At 47.6% G+C, this 25,015-nt stretch overlaps 1 protein-coding gene and 1 non-coding gene across 2 annotated transcripts; one reads left to right on the forward strand and one right to left on the reverse strand.

Moving 5' to 3' along the window:
• Positions 1–1,480: 1,480 nt before the first annotated feature.
• On the reverse strand, positions 1,481–25,005 carry ERCC4 (ERCC excision repair 4, endonuclease catalytic subunit). Its single transcript, XM_054995569.1, has 11 exons — positions 24,758–25,005; positions 23,007–23,187; positions 18,309–18,504; positions 15,665–15,872; positions 11,655–11,835; positions 9,634–9,762; positions 8,791–8,901; positions 6,326–6,899; positions 5,444–5,536; positions 4,074–4,186; positions 1,481–2,968 (listed from the first exon to the last, which is right to left on the reverse strand). The coding sequence occupies exons 1-11, from the start codon at positions 24,944–24,946 to the stop codon at positions 2,235–2,237; spliced, it is 2,709 nt and encodes a 902-aa protein (XP_054851544.1). The 5' UTR covers positions 24,947–25,005; the 3' UTR covers positions 1,481–2,234.
• On the forward strand, positions 16,266–16,384 carry LOC129340742 (5S ribosomal RNA). The gene has a single exon (XR_008598049.1). It is a non-coding gene; the product is annotated as a 5S ribosomal RNA (ribosomal RNA).
• Positions 25,006–25,015: the final 10 nt, after the last annotated feature.

A 25,015-nucleotide genomic window follows, 5' to 3' on the forward strand; every position in this document is an offset into this window, starting at 1 on the left:
ATAAGAGACAATTTGTTTCACTTCAATAAGGAAGCAGTCAATTGTCTTATTAATAGAGGTTATATAAGAGAATTAATTCATTGTAATTTATGTGGGGGTGTGCCTCAGCAAAAAAAAATGATGGGCCCCTAGTCCTGTGGGGCCCCTAGGCTTCGGCTTAGTCAGCCTTATGAATAATACAGCCCTGGCCAAGGTATTAGAAAAAGGAAGAGGTCGTGGTAGCATAGTATAAAACTCTACAGAAATCTTCTCCTGACAACGCATCTGAGCCCCAGCAGGACGGCTCAACCTCCCAAGGAAACATTTTTGTTTCATTTCCTCAAAAGCCAAAATACCTCACATAGAATTTAATGTTTGCAGAATAATTCCTACATCCATGGTATAGCTTGCTCCAATAGGGTTGCCGGCCTCCAAGTAGTGGCTGGAGATCTCCTGGAATTACAACTGGTCTCCAGGCCGCAGAGATCAGCTCACCTGGAGAAAATGGCTACTTTGGGGGGGGGGGGTGGATTCTATGGAATTATGCCATGCCAAGGTCCTTTCCCTCCCCAAACCCCACTTTCTCCAGGTTTCACCCCCCAGATCTCCAGGAATTTCCCAACTTGGAGCTAGTAACCCTATGCTCCGATAATTAGTTTAGCAATAAACATTATTCTAGACTTTATATCCTGGGTTGCCTGCTAAAAATAATAAAGATTGTCACTGATGAAGTTCCAACTACTCCTATACATCTGCAAGCCAGGGCTGGCACCTACAGAATCTCCCACCATTTCTAACCAAAATATTAACTTTATTTATGCCCTCAGCCTTTCCCCGCAGTGAGGACCCATCACATCTTACATTCTTCTCCCATCTCTCTCCACCACAGTCCTGGGTGGATTGAACCTGGGCCTTACAGATCTGACACTCCAATGACTACAATAACACTGGCTCAGGTATAAAGTTTTGGGCACTGCAAATGGTTGGCCAGTAGCCACAGAAATAGACAAAGGTCTTCACGATAGGCACAACACACAGATCCCAGCAGGGCAAACCAACATGGCGAGTCTCCCAAGAAGCAAGCCTGAGGATGCTGTGGGAAAGCTCTACTGCTGTGGGAAGCTCTGAACATGGAAAAATGACTCACAGTAAAGATGGTGGCGGTGTTCTCAAGATTTCTCTTTGTCTTACCAACGCAAAAGCTCTCAACAAGATTTCTACCAGGGGATTGTGCCCCATCCTCTCGAAAGAAAAGTTTGGCTCCAGGTAGCCAAATTCCACCCGAGAACTGAAAGCCAGAAGTGGCAAGTTCAGTCTCTGTCGCTTCTGCCCGCTCCCTTAGTTCAAATTAAGGTACTCTGATATAGCTGTTAATTTTAAGGTTCAATGCAGCACTTGGCCTATTATGTAATTGCAAGGAAAAACTGAAGAGGTAGGGAGAAAATGTCCATTCTGCAAAATAAAATTTGGAAGGTAAGACAAAAATCTGCATTCTGGGTGACAAAGAGTACCAGCAATTTATTTATTCATAGATATTTCATCTGGCCTACCTTGGATGGTAGGTGTAAAGAAAATTCATGAAAATTGGACATGTGGTATAAGCAGACAATTACAAAAGCACGGAAATTACAGCCCAGTCCCCAAAGAGGATAACTTCACCCCACACAATTCCTGTGACCCGAGTCTCCAGGGGCAGGTGGAATGTCAAGGATCCAGTCCATGAGCATGATGTGATAATTTTGTTTCTGAACACCATGCACAAGTGACGTGCAGCATTTCTTATCTATTCTTTTCAATTAGTAAATACGTGTTGGACACTTCTTTGAAAGTTTCTGGCCACCCATGCCAACCAAAGCGCCCCAGAACAACGCACCATTGGGAGCCAATTGTCAAGCGATGAAAAAAAGATGTAGTCCAAGGGCCAACTGGAATGTAATATTCTAAAATGCAGGAAGGAAGGAGAGCTGGGTCTGAAATGTTCCCCCTGCAATTTTTTTTAAAAAATCCCTGCATGGAGAAAGCTAACATCAAGACAAACGTTATGCTATACATGCTACCTTTCTACACACAGGGAGTCTTGGTCATAGACTGCATTCAAACATGATCTACCTTCACCTGCATTCTGAAGCTGTCCAAGAGGACTGCAGCGTATCAGGGTTTCCCCCCCTGAATACTCAGATCAGCCCAAAGATACTAGAAGCAGTTATTAAAGGCACTCTGACATTAGATTCACCAGGGGGCCTCAACGCTCTTCATCACCTCTTGGCTTTCCCTTGAGAAACAGCTTCTGTGTATGGCAAATGAATGAATTCATACAGCTGCTTGGCACTGTTAGTGTTGCCCAGCAGTTCTGCCAATTTGTCCTGAGAGAGCGTCATGAGTTCCGCCAGGCTGTTGATGTGGTTCAGTATCGCCTGGCAGTTTTTGGCATTCACCCCTGGCATTTTTAGCAAGAAGTCTTGGGGGCCTGGGCTGTATTTGTCTGACTCGGGGATGCTTTCTGAATCCGCTGTAATAGCCGCTGCCGTCAATGAGTCAGGCTGGGGCCGGTTCTGTTTCAGCTCCTCAAACAGTTCTGCGGTGGCATAAGGAGAAGGGCACCAGAGGAGCCGGAGCCGGGGGAAGTGAAGGGTCAGCAGGACAAGTTTGGAAGTGACGTCACTGCTGGAGATCTCTTGGCGGAGGGAAGCCCGCGGGGCGAGAGAGAAGGATTTACTGGGGTCGAACTCGATGAGGAGGACGGGGCGCTTATAATAGCGGCACATGGAGACGCACTGGCCATAAAGCCTCCCATTATTGAGGGAACCAATCAAATCACTGATGCTCTTGCGCTCAACGCAAATGTCAGGTGTGAGGATGTAGTCGCCGACTTCCAAGGTCACGGGGTCAATGTCGATGCCCCGGCGATGGATCAAAGAGGGAAGCTCACTGCGGAATTCACGCATGTCCACCACGATGCTATGCTGGACGCTCTTCTGATCCTGGCCACCTGACAGAAAAAAACCACTGCCACGTTAGTGAAGGCTTATCACGATGCAAGCAGAGCTACTGCTATGCAGAACCCACGGCTCTTTGCGGGGAGGGTCCATGTCTCAGAGGCAGGGCAATGGTTTTCAATGCAATGGCTCCAACCCCTGGCTTCCCTAGTGAAAGGGTCTCACAAGGGTCCCGAAACCCTGCCGGGCTGCTGTCATTTAGAGCAGCAACCAAGTCAGATGGACCTACGGTAGTAAGTTTCTGCCCTCCTCCTCAGAGGAACTCTGGCTGCATTTTGAGCTAGCAAAGTATAGCGAGTCAAAGTGCTTGGCTCCAAATCCATGAAACCCTCACTATGGGCCGGTCATTCTCTACTGGCCTAACTGACCTCATAGAGAGAACCATGTATATGACCCCCGCGAGCTCCTTGGAGGAAGGATAAGAATGAAAACAAGGGAATTTGGTGCTAGGTGAAGCTTCTGAATGGTCTTCGTGAGCAAACCCCCACAGATTATGTTACAGTGGCCGAGCACAGACAGTTCTCTGCTCCTCCATTTATCCTCACAAGAAGCCTGCGAGGTAGGGCAAGGTTGAAAGGAAGAGGGAGTGTCCTAACAGCACCCAGATTCCTAGTTACGAACTGTGACTCTACATTCCTTTGGCATTTCTGATGGTCAGGCTTGGCACAAGGCAGCTTCAGATACAGACTGGTCTGTGCACCAGCGGTTCTCAGCCTTTTCGATCTTAGGTCCCATCAATCACTCTATCGAAGTGGGAATGTTTGGAAGCGCGGCTTCATTCCACCCGAGCTGTGAACGACTTCCGCGGGATACGCATGACTTCTTACAAGGAAAAGCTGCCATTGATCCTGAGTGGGATGGAACCAGCTGTTCCTCTGGCGCAATAGGGAAGAGAGGACCACCCCCCTCCCGGTGACCATTGCAAAAGGCTCCGCTGGAGATTCACTGCCTTTGCATGGATAAAAGCCACATGGGAAAGAGGGACTAGTAAGGAGGAGAATTGGACCAGATTAAGTGGGGAAATTGGCTGGATCCTGCCCACTCTTTCCGTCAACCGAGGCAAGGGAATCTAAAATTTTCTTTGATGCAGCCCCTTACCTGCTTTACGTGTATCGGTGGAAACAGCAGCCGGAGTAGCATCCCTGACTAGATCCAAATTGGTCTCATCTCTTCCTTCTCGTTCTTCAGGGATGACCATGCTGGCCTTCTCTCTGAAATGGCATAAATGGGAACGCTTTAAGGGCAGCTTCCCGCGGTTAACGTTTCAGCCCTGAGCCCGTCTGATGCTACAGTAGAGAAAGAGAGAGCAATCTCACCTTCGCTGCGGAGTCATACAAAAGGCTGCGTGTACCCCATGCCAATGTAACAAAATGCACAGGCATGCACACACAACTCTGCACCAAGAGTAACTGGATGACTGGTACAAATTAAAGCAACCAAGCACATCCATCAATTGAACCTCCTAAGAACAGGCCAGCCGGATCAGACCAAAGTTCATCCAGTCCAGCATCTTACTTCCCCTCTGCCTCTGAGAATGGAGGTCTCAGTTGAGCCGTGGAGGCTTAATAGATGCCGATAGAGCTGTACTCCGTGAATGTCTCCAGAGCCCTTTTCCAGCTATTGTTTCATCCCACAGCAGTGATTTCAGTGCGTTTAGTGACTTTACAGCCATAACATTTGCCCACATTTACTACCTGAAATCCTATCTATGGATAAGCTGTGAAATGAACGGGGGCATCTTTCACAAGCAAAACATGTATTCTACCACTAAGCCACGGACCTCCTGAATGCAGATGGAAAAACTGGGGGAAAAAAACTGTTGAAAAATGTGTCAGTGGCTTGATAGCCATTCATGTCTGTGTGCTGGAGGAAGGGATTATTAGACATCTAAATACCTCTGGATTTTCATGTGCTTGGAGCTTGAGTGAATTCATTTTTATCTGGATAATGCTGGCTTGTCACCTATGGTTCTGTCATAAGCAGACACCCAGATTTTAGTACACAGATGTATTTAATCCTTAGATATGTTTAAATTTAGAATGAATGCACTTGTTATATATAATTATATACGCTGATCTGAATTCTGACCTTGGATCGTAATAATACACTGACGATGATGATGACACCCGGATAAAGAGTCTGAAGATCAGCTACCCTATCCTTTGTGGAAATGTTACTTTTAACAATTATTATATAATTCTATGACCATCTCACACAGCACTCAGATCTTTATATAATCTGCTTCCTTGGTTACGCAGGGAGGAGGGGGAAGCCCAGGAAGCTGCATAGCAACAAAAATGCACCCAAAGAGCTTTCATAGCTTTTCTGAATCTTTAACCAGAATCACAAATTCTTCAGCAGTGAATGGGCAGTGCAGTCTCTCTGTTTGATGGCACATGAAGATATCCTACAAAAATAAACAAGGCTAATTGTATGCGATGCTGGCATGCAACCTGCATGTTACCCACCGAATGAGTTTTTCGAATGCTTCTTTTTCCTTCCTTAGCGTGGTCAGATAGCGCTGTTCTTCTGTGGACCCTCCATATATAAGGAAGTAAACTCTGCAATAAAAGACTCAAAGATGTCTCACAACATGGAAGAATGCAGACTCCGCAAAATAATAGCAAACTGCTATTTTTGGTAAACTCGACAGCATGGATTTAAATTCCAGCAGTTTTCACAAAAAGTAATTTAGCAAACATTAGGGACAACTGATCTGAAACGTGGGTGCTCAGAAATTACATTCCCTATTTAAATTCAAGGAAATTATTTGCAGCTAAGTATGCATACGATTGCAGCTGGAGTGTGGGGGGGAAGGCAAAACTTATTAATTAATCGATGTACATTACTACACAGAACAAAGAAAATGGGGACTGAGCTGTGGCTCAGTGTCAGAGAGTCCACTTGGCATGCAGAAAACCCCAGGTTCAACCCCTGGTATCTCCCACTAACGCGATCCTAGAACAGAGGATATAACAGAGGATCATATAACAGGGGATGCAAAATACCTGCCAGTCAGAGGGGATGGTACCAACCGTGGTTTCAGATCATTGGTTTACTAAATCTTTCTAAGGCAACTTAGCATGTTCGGAAGACGGATGAACCTGATTTCCAGTGCTAAACACTTCTTTCCCTCCCTGTCCTTATCCCGCAGCTAGACTCGGAAGAAAAAGGCATGCAGAGAAATACCTGAATTTTAGTTTTCCTTAATTTCCATAGGCCACTTTAGCAGAAGAAGGGGTGAGGAATGGAAGATATCTGCTATTCTTTTAGTGCAGATTCTAAACAATGGGATTAGAATAATCCCGTTTTTTGGAAGAGGGGGGAGGTGTCCGACCAGCGCAACGTACCTCAAAGGTTTCCCAGGTCTGCTGGCCTTGTAAATCTCTAGCTGGCGGACAAAAGTCAGCTCTGCATCATACAAGACGACGTACCGGGGATCCACCTCGTGCAAGACCCGCGTGAGAGCATAGGGGTCACTACAGCCATTCAAGGGATGGATTACGGTCAACGGCTCCTTTAAGATCCCGTAACAGGATTCTGAAGGCAGGTCCAGCACAAAGTCTTCAGGTCTGACTTCCCCACCACTCTCTTGGCCGCTGCTGACTTCTTCGTAGGAGTCTCGTTCCCCCATAGTATCCTGCTCGCACTTGCCCATCATCTGTGTGAGAGTCAACTCTCGCTTCCTTTGGCTTTTCTTTGGCTTTGAGGATTTCTTTTTGGCTTTTTTCGGCCAAGGTTCTCTACCACCCTCATCCTGGCACTCGGCTGCCTTCCGTTCCTTCAGGAATACCTCACCAGCTTCCTTGTCCTTCCCAAAGGTTTTGTGGTAGAGTCTCATTAAAAAAGCACTGGCCCCAACAGTGATAAACTCCTTCAGCTGAGCACATGTTCGGTCATCCCCTGCACAGATAAGCGTTCGTCCTGCGGGTCGGAAACAGTCGCTCTGTCTTACAGGATGGCAAAAGTTTAGTGGATACCCCATCCCAAGAAATACAGGAAGAAATTATTTGGGGGGGGGGAGTCCATTTCTCCTTGTCTCTTAAACCTAACTGTTCAAATTGAGAAAGACAGACCAGGTCCAGCCCCCAGGCACGGTTCCAATTTTCTTGGTGGGTCATATAGGGTTGGATCCTGCTGATAATTCACCCTAGAAAGGGGAGGGGGTGAGTTTGCTTCTTCCCTGTTCCTGCTGCAGAACTCCACCCCATGAGGAGCTTAGAGTTTCCCCTGCCTCCCCCCTCCAAAGCAGCGTATTGGCGAGGTCAGTGGGGTGCAGCAGGAGAAGGACAGCAGAGAAGTTCAGTTCATCTAATGGAAGTACCTTCTGCCAGCAGAAATTATGGACGGGATCCCCTGCCCTTCATGCAAACCAGTGGGGCAGCTGGCATGCCACACTCGGGACCCACCTCCTGAAAAAACTTTTAGGCTTGCTGCTGTCCCCCATCCCAGCAACTGGCACTCAGAGGTAGCATGCTTCTGAATATGGAGATGCCACTTAGCCTTCACGGCTAACAGCCACTGACAGGCTGGTCCTCCATGAACGGCCTAATCCTCTTCTAAAGACATCTAAGTTAGTGGTCGTCACTATATCCCAAGGAGGTGAGTTCCACATGTTAATTATGTATTCTATTTCCAGTAAACTTCACTGGTGGTCCTCCTTGAGAGAGAGCATTTTTGTGAGGAAGCAAAAACTCCTAACTCCTTGACTTTACTATGGCTGCTCATGAAAGCATAGTGCGCTCCTGGCTCCTGGAATACTGTCTCTTCCCAAGAATATACACATTGGCTGTTTCTGCCATAGAGAGCACAATTACCCTTATACAGCAAGTTTCCTCAAGCCTGCCAGGACGCAAAAAGCACAATCCAGACGAACAATATTCATGTAAAAAGGAAACAAAACTCCCTGCAGAGGGTGCCGGTTCTCAGGTTAAGAGATGGGTCAGGCAACTCCAAATCTCTGCCCAGCTGTGAACTCCCCTCCCTCCCCTCTGCCCAAGCCTAGAAAAGAATACGACCACTCTCTGACGTGACAGGGCTAGCAGGAGAATTTCTGAGATAATTAGGTGAACTGCTGTGAGCAGTTAAGAAAACTATATAATATAATATAATATAATATAATATAATATAATATAATATAATATAATATAATATAATATAATATAATATAATATAATATAATATAATATAATATAATATAATATAATACGAGCCCCATGGCGCAAAGTGGTAAGCGACAGTACTGCAGCCCAAGCTCTGCTCATGACCTGAGTTCGATCCTGGCGGAAGCCGGGTTCAGGTAGCCAGCTCAAGGCTGACTCAGCCTTACATCTTTCTGAGGTCAGTAAAATGAGTACCCAGTTTCCTGGGGGTAAAGTGTAGATGACTGGGGAAGGCAATGGCAAACCACCCCGGAAAAAGTCTGCCAAGAAAACGTTGTGATGCGACGTCCCCCCCATGGGTCAGTAATGACTCGGTGCTTGCACAGGGGACTACCTTTAATATAATATATATGATATGATATATGATATGATATGATATGATAAGTGTATATATACTTGTATTATATTATATGCTTTATAATATATAATAAAAGTATATATATATACTTGTATATTATATTATATAGTTATATTATGATATAATTATATATTATATTATATGCTCATTTTTTTAAGCACTAAAATATCCATTGGCCTCCAAGAGAAACTGGTGGAGGCAATGCGCCTATTAGTGCTCCCCACCACCTCTCCACAACGGCCCCTCGGCAAATTCAATGGCCAAACACTTCTACGCCCGCCTCCCCTTTCCTCACCTGGCCCACCAAGAGCTTCACTGCTGGCATTCTCCGTCTCAATCTCCTTGAGCACCTCTCTCAGGGCCTCCCACTTCGGATTGCTTTCCAAGATCAATACCCTTTTCTGCCCTGAAACATAACGGGGTGGGGCGGGGTGTCAATTTTTGCATACAGCCTTGCATAATGGGCAGCCTTAGACGTTTTAGGGGAAGCAGGCTACAATCTTGGCATTCCAAATGACGCAGAGTTGAAAAGAGCAAAGTGAAACAATGTCTGCTTCTGTCAAATTACGAACGCGAGTATCTCTGGAGATTTAAGCTATGTGAAGGGACCCTTATAGTCACTGGACCATCCTTAGTGGGTAATTTAGCTGCACGCTACAGGTGGAAAGCAATGCAGTCTTATTGTTAGCATGCCTGGTTCAAATCCCCAGAAAGCTATTAACCTCATTGAGTGACCTTGGGTCAATATCACACACTCAGCCTAACCTACCTTGCAGGGCTGTTGTAAAGATAAAACAGAGAAGGAAGAGTCAGGGACACTGCTCTAAGCTTCTTGGGGCAGGGTAGGCTGCACTAGATATAGAAACCAACACAAGATCATCGTTTCCAGTTCTGGTTTGGAGACAAATTATGATTTGGGGAAACCAGAGTTTTCCAGTTGGATATCACAACACTCCACAACACTCCACTCGACAGTCCAGTGCCAAAAACCGACAGCTGGAACTGGAGCATGAGAGAGAAAGAGGGAGGGCATAATATGTTCACGATGGTCCAAGCAAGATCTGGCAACATGTCAAAGTGGGACCTTTGGGATAACCATCTTTTTTTACCACCTTCTGTTGAGAAGAAGTCTGTTTACCTTTTTCTTCCTCAACATCTGTTTTTCCAGCAGCTTTTCTTTTCTTATTTTCCTTGTTATCTGTAAGGTGATAAACTCGAGCCCGAGCGTTCAGAAACATGGAAGTACTGGAATCAAGAAAAAGCCAGCCTAGGAGACAGAGAGGTGAAAATATTATTAGACAACGCAAATATCAGGCTTCACAGCATTCACCCCCTTTCTAACTGTGCTTTGGAGCCACGGTGCTCAGTCTTAGGAGACAGCCATCTAAGTTTCATCACATCCTATGGCAGTGAGTTCCACAGGTTAATAATGTCAAGTCAAGCAGCACTTCCTGCCATCTGTCCCTTATGGCTTTGAATTCTAGTCCCGTCCACTGAATCCACACCAGACACCGCACAATAGGCAGACTGCTCCAAAATGCAAAGTCCCACCCAGTTTCCGAAAGGAGACATGGGTTCCCAAAGAAGAAAGGTCACCACAGAGGAAGTTTGGCTTCCGTTTGATAAGCCTCTAGCATTAAAAAAAAAAAGATGCTACATATAATTCCTCAAATGTGGAAAACCAAAACACGACCTTGTACTCAGGATCAGTTGAGAAAAATCTCGTACCTAATGTTAATGAATAAATTTAGCATGTACAAATATTTATGGCAGAACGAAAGGATATTAATTGGTGTTACTTATTCAGTACCAGCAACCATTTATTGATGACTGGAACCAGACAGAGAAAATAATGAACATATAAGAGGTTAAACAGACTTACAGTGAAATCCTAAACAGAGTTACTCCAGTCTAAGCCTATGGAAATCAATGAGCTTAGACTGCAGTAATTTTGTTTAGAATTTCACTGTTAAATACGTTCGGGACTTTGTTTAATAAGGTTTTTTTTAAGACTCAGAAGGGGAGACTAAGAAAGGACAATAAACATGAAGCTCACTGCACCCCTCATTTTCATTCCCCCCTTCTGCCAAGTTGCTTAGGCCAACAGCTTCTCTTTCATCTCCAAAACCCACCACGGGCCAGGCTGAGAATACTTGCGACCAGGGCTTTTTTTCAGGAAAAAGAGGTGGTGGAATTCAGTAGTGGAACTCAGGACCACACAATGACGTCACTTTGGATCAGCTGAAACAAGGGAGGAGTTTTTTAAAGTTTAAATCACCCTCAACAAAAATAGTCACATGGCTGGTGGCCCCGCCCCCTGATCTCCAGACAAGAGGGGAGTTTAGATTGTCCTCAGCGCAAGTGGCGCGGAGGGCAATCTCAACTCCCCTCTGTCTGGAGATCAGGGGGCGGGGCCACCAGCCATGTGACCATTTTCAGGAGGTGCCGGAACTCCGTTCCACCGCATTCCAGCTGAAAAAAAAGCCCTGCTTGCGACTGACCTGAGATCACCCAGTAAGGCTGAAAGCAAATGGGGATTACATCTGTGGTCTCTGGATGCTAGGCTAATTCTCTAACCATTAGACCATGCAGGGCCCCTCATGAACCACGCCTCGGAGGGGAATCTCAGGTAGCACTGCCTCCTTTGCCATGCCTCCATCTTGCTAAGTTATGTAATTATTGACTTTTTTAGACGAAGAAACAAAAGTCGAGTTTCTAACGTGAATGTGGCCTATTTTCAAGTGACAGAAGTTCAGTGGGCGGCTGAATATATTAACTGTCAGTAAATCCTACAGCCTTATGGCAGGCTGAAAATGCTTGCTCGGGAACATTTATAGCATGTGTGTGTGTGTGCCTTTTAAAATGCATTATGGCCTTACAGACTAAGAGCGTAACTACAAGTGACAAAAGGCACAGGTTGGACACTTGTCTGCTTCCCTCAAGTTTTGGCGGGAAATGTAGGCAGCTTGGCGGAATGTTGGACAAGTGACAGTTGAAAAGTCCATTGGACGGCAGTCAGAGAGCCAAGCTGCGAGACCAGGATGCCTACATTTCCCATCAAAACTTGAGGGAAGCAGACAAGTGTCCAATCTTTGCCTTTTGTCACTTGTGGTTCTGCTCTAACTTGTAAAAGGAAGAAAAATGCTGTACCGCTCCTACCTGAATTCTGACCGAAGGCTTTTTCTGAGGCTCTCAAGGATTCCAAAAGGTTCAGAAACGTGATGCAGTCATACTGAGTTAAATACTGCAGCAAAGTCCGAAGAATCTTCAAATCCTGGACCAATGATTTGGTCTTCGCTCCAAGCTGGTGCCAAAGAGGGTCTAGATAGTGACGAATAGTCTAAACATAGGGAAAAAACAGAAATCTTTAGAATACACTGCTGATCAGAACTTGAAAATGGGAGGCTGCTCGATCTCTGCCATGTTTAAAACTTGAATCTCGCATTCTGCATCTTTTTTTAAAAGACACATTTCTAGTCCTCATGAATGTAAGCAAATATTCTGAACATCACCCATCATATTTGTCAGCTACCCTTCCTCCAATAAGCCACAACAAACTTTGACTGCTGAAGAATCGGAAAAAAAATGCAGAGGAGAGGTCAAATGATCAGGTACCCCTAATCTATAAAGAGCTCCCTTTAACTCCCTAAACTTTCTTGGGCATTCTAATACAAAAATAAGGTGGTGTTGTGTGCCATACATTTGCTTAAACTGCTTTTAAAATGACCTAAACCACCATGCCTGACAGCAGCATAATTATGTCTTGTGTGCAGAAGTTAGTTTTATTCATTATTATATTCAGGTTTTTTCAGCTGGAACACAGTGGAACGGAGTTCCGGAACCTCTTGAAAATGGTCACATGGCTGGTGGCCCCGCCCCCTGATCTCCAGACAGAGGGGAGTTGAGATTGCCCTCCACGCGGAGGGCAATCTCAACTCCCCTCTGTCTGGAGATCAGGGGGTGGGGCCACCAGCCATGTGGCCATTTTTGCCGAGGGTGATTTAAACTTTAAACAACTCCCCCCTTTTTCCAGCTAGCCCAAAGTGACATCATTGGCCTTGGGAGCATTCGTGCACTTTGCACACACACATGTGGAATCAGGGGCACCACCTCCCGCCAAGAGTTGCCCCCTGTGCTGGCAACCCACTGAGTTCCACCACCTCTTTTCCCAGAAAAAAAAGTCCTGATTACATTTTTCTCTTGCCCCTCCTCCAAGTAACTCAGAGACACATATAGTTACGAAGAAAGAGCAGATAGTTATGAAGAAAGAGCAGAGACTGCATTTACTTTACCTAAAAATAAGTCAATATAGTTCTCCTCTGCCTTTTTATCTTCACAGCAATCTTGTGAGGTAGGTTAGGTTGAGAAAGAGAGACAAAGACAGCCTACCTAGCAAGCTCTGTGGCAAACAGGGACTTGAACCTGTGCCTCCCCAGGCCTTGTCTATCAGTCTCACCACTATACCACACTGGCCCAGTTTATCTCTCCAGAATCTGCACCTTATCAACTTTATCAGACACCCCTCAAGTTCCAGTGTGTCTCTTCCTTCAACCCACAGATCGTTTTCTAATGTGAAAATTTTCTGGGGTGACACAGCATTGCTTATTCATCAGAATATCAATCTTAATTGTGTGTGTGTGTTGGGGGAGACTCTCCTCCTGGTTCCACTAATCCCCCCTACACATTTTTACCCTCTGAACAACCTGGTACTTAGGCAGAACAGTCCAAACAGGACAATAATTACGTAGGTTATGATAGCAGGGTCTGCCCATTTGTGTACACAAACTGGAATTTCTTTGCGTGCAAGATTCAGTCTTGCCCTTTACTATCTTGCTGGGATAGCCCGGGCTAGCTCTGTCTTGTCAGATCTTGACCTTGTAAGCAGGGCTTTTTTTCTGGGAAAAGAGGTGGTGGAACTCAGTGGGTTGCCCTCAGAGAAAACGGTCACATGGCTGGTGGCCCCGCCCCCTGATCTCAAAACAAAGGGGAGTTTAGATTGCCCTCTGTGGCGCTCCAGTGGCACAGAGGGCAATCTAAACTCCCCTCTGTCTGGAGATCAGGGGGCGGGGCCACCAGCCATGTGACCATTTTCAAGAGGTTCCAGAACTCCATTCCCCAGGGTTCCAGCTGAAAAAAAGCCCTGCTTGTAAGTAACTGGATGGGAAACCACCAAGAAAGATCAGGATTGCTGTGCAAAAGCACGTTATGGCAATCCACCTCTGTTAGTCTCTTGCCTGTGGCTATATGTTGGCTGCAACTTGATGGCACTTGACACACTTGATACACACACACACCACTGAATTATTCACTCCTCTTGGCTTTCAGAAGCTCACTCAGTTTCTTCAATGCAGACGGATGGATGCTTATGAAGCACAACGCTAACTATGTAATGGCCCTGGCGCACAACAGCCAAACATATAAAGTTGATTCCATTGTTAACAAGCATACGATAAGCCTGCCAGGGTCTTGGAGAGATAATAAAACACTCTTTTATGTAAAAACATGGCTGAACTAATAACAGATGTCTCAGTTCTTCATTAAAAAAAATAAGAGGATACAGACTTCCCTTTCCTAAACAAAATGCAGCTGGCAGGAAGAGAGAAAAAGAATCCGGCCAGAGAGAACCGTGGCTGGCTCGCGCTCCACAACATTCAGTACACTGCAGACAGGATCACATCATTCCAGAAACAGATGCGCAGCCTGCAGAGCTGAACACCAAATTACTGAAGGATACTGAACACGGTGATGGGGTGGGGAGGACGGCCTTCCAAGCGTCAGGCAGCTCAGCATTGGAAGAAACAGGATAACATAAAAGTGGGAGCACATCAGCCAGCCAGTGCGTCAGTGGAGCCAGGGTTCCACCACAGAATCTAATGCAAAAACCCAAATTGAGCCCTGGGTGGCGTGAAGCAATACGACCGTGACGAGAGCCATGTGCCAACTGTCTCTGAGCATGTACAGAGGACCTCTTCCTCACTGTCAATCCAGCATGTATGCATTTGGGATCAAAAGGGTGGAGCCCTGGACAAAGGAGTACATTTTTAAACCAAGCTTCCTCCCACGTTTCCCTCTCTAGCTTCAGGACAAACCCTGAGAGGTAGTTTAGGCTGAGAGCACATGGCTGACCCAAGCAGACCCAGCGTCACCATTGAGGCGGCGGCCGCGGGGCCAGAGGGGGCGCCGGGGGTGGAGGCACGCACCACGGAGCTGGCATGCCTGGCCCGCGCTGCTGCCACCAGCCAGCCCCGTGCTGCCGCCACCCCCCCCCAGGCAGGCGCAGCAGCCACGGGCCAGGGACGGCAGGCAGCCGGGGCGGTGTGCGGAGCACGGGCAGCCTCCTCGCGGTGCCCCTGCCACCCGCTGGCCAATGGCCCTGGCTTTACTGCGTGATGACACCATCACGTGAGGACGTCATCATGCAGTCTGGGGGCATAGGAGGGTGGCCGCAGGCGCCAGAACCCAAGGTCACCCAGCAAGCCTCCATGTCAGAGCAGGGATCTGAGCCTTGCTCCAGAGCTCTCAGCGCTGCAGTATGCTAGCGCCTTCTTTCAGAGATTCACACCCGGTGGGCCTTTCACTTGCTGGGTGGGTGTCCATTGGATGTATGGATGCCGTCTCCTTTCCCCCAATTGATTTCAATGGCATGTGCAGCCTGCCCCCCCGGGGCTCAAGTGCTACAGGTACAACATTTAATCAACGGCAAAACTTCTGATCAGCCAGTTTAGTAGGCAATAGATTTAAAAGAAATCAAATGCACTACCAGAATAACTTACAAGAATACAGGGCAGAGGCATTGTCTTTCATACACAAGAGAATGCCTCTTCTAAGATACAGTCCAGTGGTCAAAGATGCAGACTAGAGTCTGGGAGACCCAGGTTCGAATTCCCAAATAATCCAAGGAAGCTTGCTGGGTGACCTTGGGCCAGTCACATACTCTCAGCCTAACCTACCTCACAGGGTTGTTGTTATCAGGAAGAACTGGAGGAGACGAGAATGATGCCAATGAGTCACTGTAGGACCCCACTGCAGAGAAAAGCAGGGTGTAAATACCTATTAAATACATGCACAGTTCTCTAACAACCAGCCAGGAGTGCTTCACTCTTACTTCTTTTGCCGATTCAATCTACTGAAATTCTTAGGCTGGATCAGTATGGTAACGTGCGATTTACCTTGTCAAAAGACTTGCCGATTGCATTTTCCAGCGACAGATCCTCTACCTCCAGAGCAGGGTTACAATTCTTCAGTTCTTTCAAACAGGCGTTCAGGATGTCCAGGATTGAACTCTGGATGGTGCGCATGGCCGGAGTCATGTTCACATGCAATTCCACCACTTCTGGCTTGTGCTGTTCTAAAAAGGAGTGCACTGCCACGTGAAACCTGGCGGGGGGGGGGGAGGCATTATGGTTGTGTTATGTGCCGTCAAGTCACCGCCGACCTATGGCGACCCTAGGAATGAAAGACCTCCAGAATGTCCTATCGTTAACAGACCTGCAAACTGGAGGACGTGGCCTCCTTTACTGAGTCAAGCCATCTCGTTTTGGGTCTTCCTCTTTTCCTATTGCCTTCCACTTTCCCCAGCATTATGGAGACCTTTTAAAATGCTGGGCATCAATTTGCACAGCTTGGGGCGGGGTGGGCAGGCTCCTTTTCAACAAACGGCAAAAGGGGGCTTATTTTTTCTATGAGGGTGCTGCCTTTCCATCAGCTTGAAGTGATAAAAGCAGAACAATATTAAAAACAGCGTAACATCACAAGCACAGCCTAGAACTCGCTTATGGCCATACCACCCTGAACACGCCCGATCTCGTCTGATCTCGGAAGCTAAGCAGGGTCGGGCCTGGTTAGTACTTGGATGGGAGACCGCCTGGGAATGCTGGGTGCTGTAGGCATAGAACTCGGAGGCAATGCAGTGTGGTGGTCAGAGTGCTGGAGTAAGATCTAGGAGACCCCAGCTCCACACGGCCACGAGGTTTGCAGTTGCCTATCCTACCTCACCAGGTTATTGTGAAGATGAAAAGGGGAAAGGAGAATCATGTACGTAGCCCTGAGCTCCTTGGAGGGAGGGCTGGATACAGAAGCACTTGACAGATCCCAAGATTCAAATTCACTAGCGCTTTAAAGAGCAACAAGATTTTCAGGGTATACGCTTTCAAGAGTCAAAGCTCCCTTGGCCAGATATCCGATGAAGGAAGCTTTGACTCTTAAAAGCTTACACCCCAAAAGGCTTGCTGGTCTTTAAGAGGCACTCAAGGGAGAGTACGTAAAGCCACAAAGAATCTCCCCTCTTCTATATACAAAACTATTTTAGTAACACCTTGCTACAGTGCTAATGTGCAACGATTTCACATCTACAAATAATACAAAAATACGTCACAAACAATCGATATGCATAGGTTTCTATTCCGATATTCACAATTGGCAAGAATCAATGTGAGGCAAACGGCCACAATGCAAAAAGTCTGTACCACAAAATAATAGCCGCCAAGATCCAAAAAACTTCCTTGCACACAGTCAATAAAGAGCTTCTTCAAAGCAGAAGCTCCAGGAGTGGTATTATTCATTCTGCCCGACCAATGGCTAGCTTCATTCGTTTCGCAAACGATGCTTCCTCGGGGGCGACCGTACAGTATTAGACCACATTAAAGGTTTTTCAACGATACTGGTTCCATCTGGTAGCCGTGGGAACAATGCCCATTGTACAATGTCTATTGTAAACCAACACGGCTACCCAACTGAAACGAGGCAGGTCACAGAACCTCTGTCAGGCTTTGATGCCAATAAAGCATCTACCTGCCAAAGGATCTGCAGGACTGCAGTAGAACGACACCCTCTACAGAAGAGACTACAATACAAGGCCTCTGAACTACCTGCAATGCTGCCTTTATATGTGATTTTTTCCCCAGCTAACGGGAGCACTGGACTTGGAGCTCTCGTGGTGGGGTTGAGCATTAAGCTTGAAACACCCCGCTAATCTCAAGCAAAATAATGGGCACCAGAGATGCTTTCCCGAGCCGAGCGTGATATATACAAAAGCAGACTGCACAGAACACCACCGTGCCCCTGGGGAGACCGGCGCCACTGCTATCCCCATCTTCACTCTTCAAACAGCACACACAGAACCTCCAAATCAAATGACACTTGCCGCTTTGCCACTTAAATCTTGTTTGATAGCCCGCCCGCCCCCAATCTCGGTTTACTGGACAATTTAAAAAAGAATTAAACCTAGCTTTGTTCCCCTACATGAAAAACAGTTCCCAGGAGGGAAGGAAGGTGGCTTCAAAACCGACAGAAGGGCCAGCCAGTTGGCCCGGAACAGAGCAAATCCGGATGGATTTTGCCTGGGCTCTGTCTGGGTGGCCGGTGAACCGAAGACTGCACAACCAACCAAAATTTTATTATTTAAATTCTTTTCATGCTGAGTCTCAACAGCACATTGCTTGGCACTGGACAATAAAACAAATTTAAAAATCAATTTCGGTTTGCTTGTGTTTACACAACAAACTTAATGCTAACATTATGTATGTTGGAGACATAACCATTGTCTTCTAACATGCTTGGTCCCATCGTCTGACGGTCCCAAGTACGCTGCCTCTGATCTGTAACTCACGAAAGCTCATACGTGCCACAAATGTGGTTAATCTTATAGGTGCAACTGGACTCTTGCACTTTTCTACTGCTACAGACGGACTAACACGGCTACCCGTCTTGATCTGCCTATGATCATGGAGATTGTACATGTACTTGGCATAGGTATTAGGCACATCCTCTATAGATCTAATTTAATTGTTAAGAGTGCCAAAAGGCACACCTCACCTTGGCCACAGGTAAAGCTTCCTGACGAAGAGATTCCTCATCACTCTTTCCACATGACAAAACCCAGTGTTAAAGGCAACGGCGTTGTCAGAGAAGGCTTTGACGAAACCCTGCTTGTTCTTCTGCCGATAGAGCCGCAGGATAAAGGCCTCTTGGCAAGATTCAATGATTCTGTGGGCTTTGTACACTAGGATGCCTGGAAAGGGTAACGAGAGGGAAAATCAGGGACTCGGGAGAAAAAAAAAGAGTTCCAGCACGGCATGTCATATTCCAAGGTTATGAAGAGTTTAAAAAGTTTTACCAGTTAAAGAGCTGGGCAAATCAAAGCATTCCTTCAACTGTGGAATCAAAAAGAAGGGGAAGGGGCTCAAGGTGCTTCCTTCCTTCCCTCCCTCCCACATTGTGTGAGTGAAAAAATATCGCCAGCATTTGAAACACATTAATTGAATTTGAAAGGGAAAGGGGCAGGAAATGCCGAACAATATCTATTTACAAAGAGGAATTTTTCTGCAATGCGGTCCAAACCTAAAAGAGGACCTGCCGGATCAAACCAAGGATTTATCAGTTGAGCCTCTTCTCCCAACAATTGCAGGCATCCAGAAGCCCATCGAGCGCGGCACGAATGCAGTGGCCTCCCTAGCTGGTCAGGTCACAGCAACTGGTATTCAAAGGCAGGGCCGGCGCCAGAGTTTCTGGTGCCTGCGGCCACTTATGCGCACACGCCATGGGCTTCTGCGCCTGGTTGGGGTGTGTGGGGGCAAAGGAGCGTGCAGTGGAGCTGGCGTGGCTGGCTGCAGCCCAGTGCCGCCACCGCCGCCGCCAGCCCCGTGCCCCAGACAGGTGCAGAAGCCGCGAGCTGCTGCTGTGGCAGCGCGCGGAGGCTGCTCTGTGCTCCGCACGCCGCCCCAGCAGCAGCTCGCAGCTTCTGTGCCCAGCTGGGGCGTGTGGCGGCAGCGGCGGCACGGGGCTGGCTGGCTGCAGCAGCAGCCCAGTCACACCAGCTCCGCTGTGCGCACCTCCGCCCCTGACACCCCCTCGGGCGCCTCTCCAGTGCCCTCACGCCCAAGGCCACCGCCTCCCTAGCCTCAATGGGCGCGCCGGGCCTGTTCAAAGGTATGCTACCTCTGAACCAGGGGGTTCCATTTAGCACTGCAGAAGCACACCCGGCACTTAGTTTTAGGCAGCAGGTGAATTTTTTTGTATTTCCCCAGGCATTTTGCTGATTTCTTCCCCCATCCCACGAAATGCATGCCCTCCTTTTTATGTGCAGGTTTTAGATCGTTTTCCCGGTGTTTTTAAAAAACATTCAGCTGTTTCCCCCCGGCTTCTGCTTTCAGCAGCTGTTCCTTCTGATGCTATTTTGACATTTTAAAGCACCTCCTCCAGCTCCTTTCATCTTGAGAGTTGTTGAGAAAAATGGACTATAAATAAAGTCAGCAAATAACTAAATCTGAAGGAGCAAGCAATCAGGAAATATATGAAGTAATTTTTACAAAATGAACAAAATCCTCTCCTCCTACATATACTGGTCTACATGAACTGCCATAGTCACGCAGCCGAATGAAGTGGATGAGTGCTGAGGTGGTAGAGTGGACTGAACCAGGATTGCAGGGGAGGGATGATATCCTTCCAAAACCCTTCGTTATTTACTCCCTGCAAGGGAAATGTAGCACAGCACATGAAGGGCTAGGCTAGAACCTCTCTCCCTCTGCACTACAATTTTTGGCAGAGGTTTTTTTAAAAAACATGGGAGAAAAAGGTTTCTAAAAAATACCATACCTGTCAGCTGAAGTGGTTCATCCCATTCTACCAGCTCCGATTTCTACCACCTCCTTCTGCTGCATGCCAGGACCAGGCCTAATTCTCTTTCAGAGCCATTCCAGCCAATGGCTGTCACCCCATCTCACGGCAGTGAACTCTACAGGTTGATTCTGTGGTTAACCAGCTTGCCCATCCTTTGCCTCTGCAATGCAAAGCCCCAGGGCAGCACCAGTGCCTTGTGCGGCTCACCCACAATTCACACAGGAATAACAAAACCTTACGAGGTCAATCAGCATGCTGTGTGAACTGAGGGTGCCCCTGAGAATACCTTCCAGGCATCCCCTACTACGATACACAAGAGTCTCAATGCAAACATGTACAGGCCTCTCAGTAGATAAATCAAGGCAGAAAAGGGACCCTGGAAACTATCAAGATAAGGAAGGCACCATGAAGTCACGCACAGTGTACATTTCTATAGGATTCAAGAGCTATGTCTTTTTTCGGACTATACCTTTACATATTCGGACATTTTCCTGTATAGAAATATATACATGAAATTTCAGGGCATAATGCTGACTTTAAAGACCATCCCAGAAAAGCTTGGCTAGTGGGCAACTCCAGGGATATGGCTTCCCAGCCAAGCAGGAATTTTTAAATAAGTGTGGCATCTAAAGGAACAAGTAGGACGCACCTCTGCAATGAAACTGTACAAAGCTTTACCATTACTGTGTAACTTCCTTAAGAAAACTTTCCATTTGGCCCTTGTGTCACAGTGACCTCTAGTGACAATTCAGAGCAAACAGCCACAGACTACCCTTTAGATCCAAAGGAGTTAGCCGTGTTAGTCTGCAGTTGCAAAATAGTAAAGAGTCCAGTGGCACCTTTAAGACTAACCAACTTTATTGAGCCATAAGCTTTCGAGAACCACAGCTCTCTTTGTCAGATGCAACAGAATACCCTTTGTCCATTTATTAAAGGGTCTTAAATAAAAACTGTCTCACGAGATGAGGACAGTGGCTGCCTGACTGCCATGGCAGCTTCTCTGGAAAGGGAGGGGAGAGTGTACTCCTCAGCTGGGGTATTGATAAGGCCCCCATTAGGGCCCCACCTTCCCCCTACTTGGTGGCCAGAAGATGGGAGGACAGGCTTGGTGCCCCTTTGGAGCCCTCTGGCCTCAAAGTCTGGTGTAGTAGTTAAGAGCAGCAGGACTCTAATCTGGAGAGCCGGGTTTAATTCCCCACTCCTCCACTTGAAGCCAGCTGGGTGACCCTGGGTCAGTCACAGCTCTCTCAGAGCTCTCTCAGCCCCGCCCACCTCAGGGTGATTGTTGTGGGGATAATAATAACATAATAATAACAAAATAGTAAAAAGTCCAGTAGCACCTAACCAAAGGTACTACTGGAGTCTTTACTATTTTACTATTTTGCAACTACAGACTAACACGGTCAGCTCCTCTGCATCTATAATAATAGTATACTTTGTAAACTGCTCTGAGTGGGCATTAAGTTGTCCTGAAGGGCAGTATATAAATCGAATGTTCTTGTTGTTATTAATATTATTAAGCCTGCTGGTGCTGCAGCCACCAGCCCCTTCAACCCCCACCTGCTCTTTGGCTGAGCATCAGGGCGGGAGCCCAGAAGGGCTAGCAGGCCTCTTTAAGCTTCCATCCATCTTGCAGCTGATTGGTAATGGGGGGCCAGGTGGTGAGGAAAGGTGTATGGAGGCACGAGCTTTAAGCCACCTCACAGCTCATTCATGGGTTGGGGGCTTCAGGCAAGCGGAGACCAGTCCTCTGCTCAGCCTGCCCCAGGCTAATGAATGCATAGGGTTAGGAAACAGGATCCACAACTGGGCGCTTGCAAATTAGCTCCAGCCTATAGGTAATTCTCCCTCTAAGAGCAGGAGGGGACTCTTGGGGGAACACAAATCTGATGGGGCTGCCGTTATAACTGAGAAGGGCTCAGCCCGATAAGGAGACTGGTGAGCCTTTTCTGGAGATCGAGAGAAGTCCAGAGGCTGACGTAACTCCCTCCTCTCTCACTTTCAAGGCCTGTAGAGTTCAGTCAGGCGTGAGTGCTGACAAGAGACAGGGTAGGGTCAAGCTCCCCTGCTCCATGGGGTGTTACATGTTTTTCGTTTCTGGGTTTTGCTATTGACCAATGTGCCTACTTACATTTTTGTTACCACTCAAGTCAGGTTGTGCTTAAAGGGAAACGGCACCGTTTCACCTCTGGGTGATATGCTGTTCCCAATTGCCATGGATGGGGCAGTTAGAAAGAGGCCAGGAAACCCCCGACTGGACCTCCCCCCTGCTCCCCCCTCCAATTCCTAACTATTGTTGGAGGGGGGCACCAGAAGGATGGCAAGATGTAGCCAAGCACTCACTCAGCTCAAAACCCAATGCACCTTGGAACATCTGTGATGAGTTTTAACGTAAGCTGTCACGGGGATGGGGAGTTATTCCCGTAAGCAGGGCTTTTTTTCAGCGGGAACGCGGTGGAACGGAGTTCCGGCACCTCTTAAAAATGGTCACATGGCCGGTGGCCCCGCCCCTTGATCTCTAGACAGAGGGGAGTTTAGATTGCCCCCCGCCGCCAATCTAAACTCCCCTCTGTCTGGAGATCAGAGGGCGGGGCCACCGGCCATGTGACCATTTTCGCCGAGGGCAATTTAAACTTTAAAAAACTCCCCCCTTGTTCCAGCTGACCCAAAGTGACATCATTGTGCGGTCTTGAGTTCCACCACCTCTTTTCCCAGAAAAAAAGCCCTGCCCGTAAGTCATTTTGGCAGACAAGCAGGATGAAACTTAATCCTGCATACAGCATGGATGAACTAACATAGAAGGATAAGTGTCAGTTTCTCAGATAGAAAGCATTCCAAATCAGGCACCTGGTCTGGGGGAGGCCGGGACTAGGATTATTACTACAAGATTCTTACCAGTAATAAGATCAGAAGGAATTCTGCCTGTTAGAAAATCCACCACAAGGATGCGGCTAGTAGCAAATACGATGCCCCCTTGCATGTATACTTCATAGCGACTGTTGCTGGGGATTTCATTTGTAATGCGCCGAGGAAGATGAGCTACATTACACCTCCTCAGCTGGTCAATAAAGAACTCCTAAACCAAAGAATACAAGTCAGAATAAATACAATTGCAACCCACTGCACCCCAAAACATGTAGTGAACGGACTGACTGACAGACTGTACAACAGCTATAATAAAAACCATCATCAACAGTTTGGATCCTAAACACATTGACTAGGGAATAAACTCCAGAGGGTGTCTAAAACTGACTTTCAAGTAAACAGGGTTTGGATCGCATGCCGTGAATGTTTTTTCCACAGCACTTGTTGGTATATGAGAACCGATGGACTGCATCAGTGATGGGACAGAATCAAGTCTCGACTCTGTACTTCCTATCTAGTTTTAAGTTTAAATTAAGACTGATTATCAGAATCTTTTAAAATGCTAATCGGCAGACCAGGGTGGTCCCTCTGAAGAGTTCCCAGACATTTAATCCTTTATTCCGGTACCCGTTCAATGGCTTAAAACATCCCTCCAAAACTGCAGCCTGACCTGGGAGGAAAGAAGAGGCACAGTCAAGCCACCTGCTTCTCTCTTCCTCCATACAGAGAGAACTGCCGTTTTGGAGGCATGTTTAAATTGAACAAACAGGCATGGAAGGAAACCCGGCAATCCTTCCCCAGTGTTCAAAACAGCTGACTGCGATTGCGATCTGTGTGTAAAGTGCAGCCAAGTCACAACTGACTTACGGCAATCCCAGCCAAGGGGCTTTCAAGGCAAGTGAGAAGCAGAGGTGGTTTGCCACTGTCTTCCTCTGCAGAGTCTTTCTCGGTGGTCTCCCATCCAAGTCCCTGACCTGGATAGCCCAGGAGAGCCTCATCTCGTCAGATCTCAGAAGCTAATCAGGGTCGGCTTTGGTTAGTAATCAGATGGGAGATCTCCAATGATGACCAGGGTTGCAGAGGCAGGCAATGGCAAACCACCTCTGTTAGTCTCTTGCCATGAAAACCCAGGCAGGGGTCTCCTTAAATCAGCTGTGACTTGGGGCCACTCTCCATCACCCATCCAAGTACTGACCCTGCCTAACTTTTGAGATCTGGCTATACCACGGCCACCTTCTCTCCCAGGATTGCTAGCAACCCTTTACAAAAGAATGAGAAGAATCCTTATCACGTTTTGGCTGTTGGCTGACCGAGTGGCTTGGCTTTCAATACTGGCCTACCTTACAAGGAAGTGGCAAAACTGACAAGAGATTTTGTATGAGAAGCAGCGTGGAGGCCCGGAATGGACTCCGGGGTCTCTCTTCCCAGGGTGGGGTGGGGGGTGGGTGGGTGGAGAGAAGCCCAGCATTCAAAGAGATTCCTGGGGCTGAGCTGTTGTGGGGATAATAATGGCATGATTTGTGAACCGCTCTGAGTGTGCGTTAAGTTGTCCCGAAGGGCGGTATATAAATCGAATATTTTTTATTGTTATTGTTATTCCTGATTCAGGCCCCCGGAGAGAGCTTGAGGCCATTTTGGCAGCCCTGGGCAGGCTCATCTGTCTCGAAGCAAAGCAAGCAAAGAAAGAGCAGAAGCCCTCAATGCCAGCGCAGCGCAACGCCCTCCCCGAGGGGCTTCGCTGCCCTGCCCTGCCCTGCCCTGCCCGGAGCCGTCCTTCTCACCTCCTCTGCGGGGCTGGTGTTCAGCACCAAGACCAAGCTGGCGGGCACGCAATAGAGCCGCAGGAAGCGCAGCAGGAGGCGGTCGATGCCCAGCCCCCGGGCGCAGATCACCAGCCCGTCCTGGTGGAAAAGATCCAGGAAGATCTGGGTCTCGTGCTCCAGCGGCACCGACGACGAAGCCGCCGCCATGATGGCGACAGGAGGCGCCGTCAGGAACCGGCGACGGAAACGGGCGCATTCGCCGCCGCCACGACGGCC

The sequence above is a fragment of the Eublepharis macularius genome, chromosome 12, assembly GCF_028583425.1.
Source record: "Eublepharis macularius isolate TG4126 chromosome 12, MPM_Emac_v1.0, whole genome shotgun sequence".
Lineage (NCBI taxonomy): Eukaryota > Metazoa > Chordata > Lepidosauria > Squamata > Eublepharidae > Eublepharis > Eublepharis macularius.

What these genes read in the sequence shown, in the direction of transcription:
- ERCC4 (XM_054995569.1), bottom strand. Translation starts at nt 24,946, where the DNA reads ATGGCGGCGGCTTCGTCGTCGGTGCCGCTGGAGCACGAGACCCAGATC. An exon ending in AGATGTTGAGGAAGAAAAAG is followed by an intron (nt 8,902 to 9,633) that starts GTAAACAGACTT and finishes GTTATGTTTCAG; the next exon opens with GGCAGAAAAGGGTATTGATC. An exon ending in AGACCTGGGAAACCTTTGAG is followed by an intron (nt 5,537 to 6,325) that starts GTACGTTGCGCT and finishes CTTTTATTGCAG; the next exon opens with AGTTTACTTCCTTATATATG.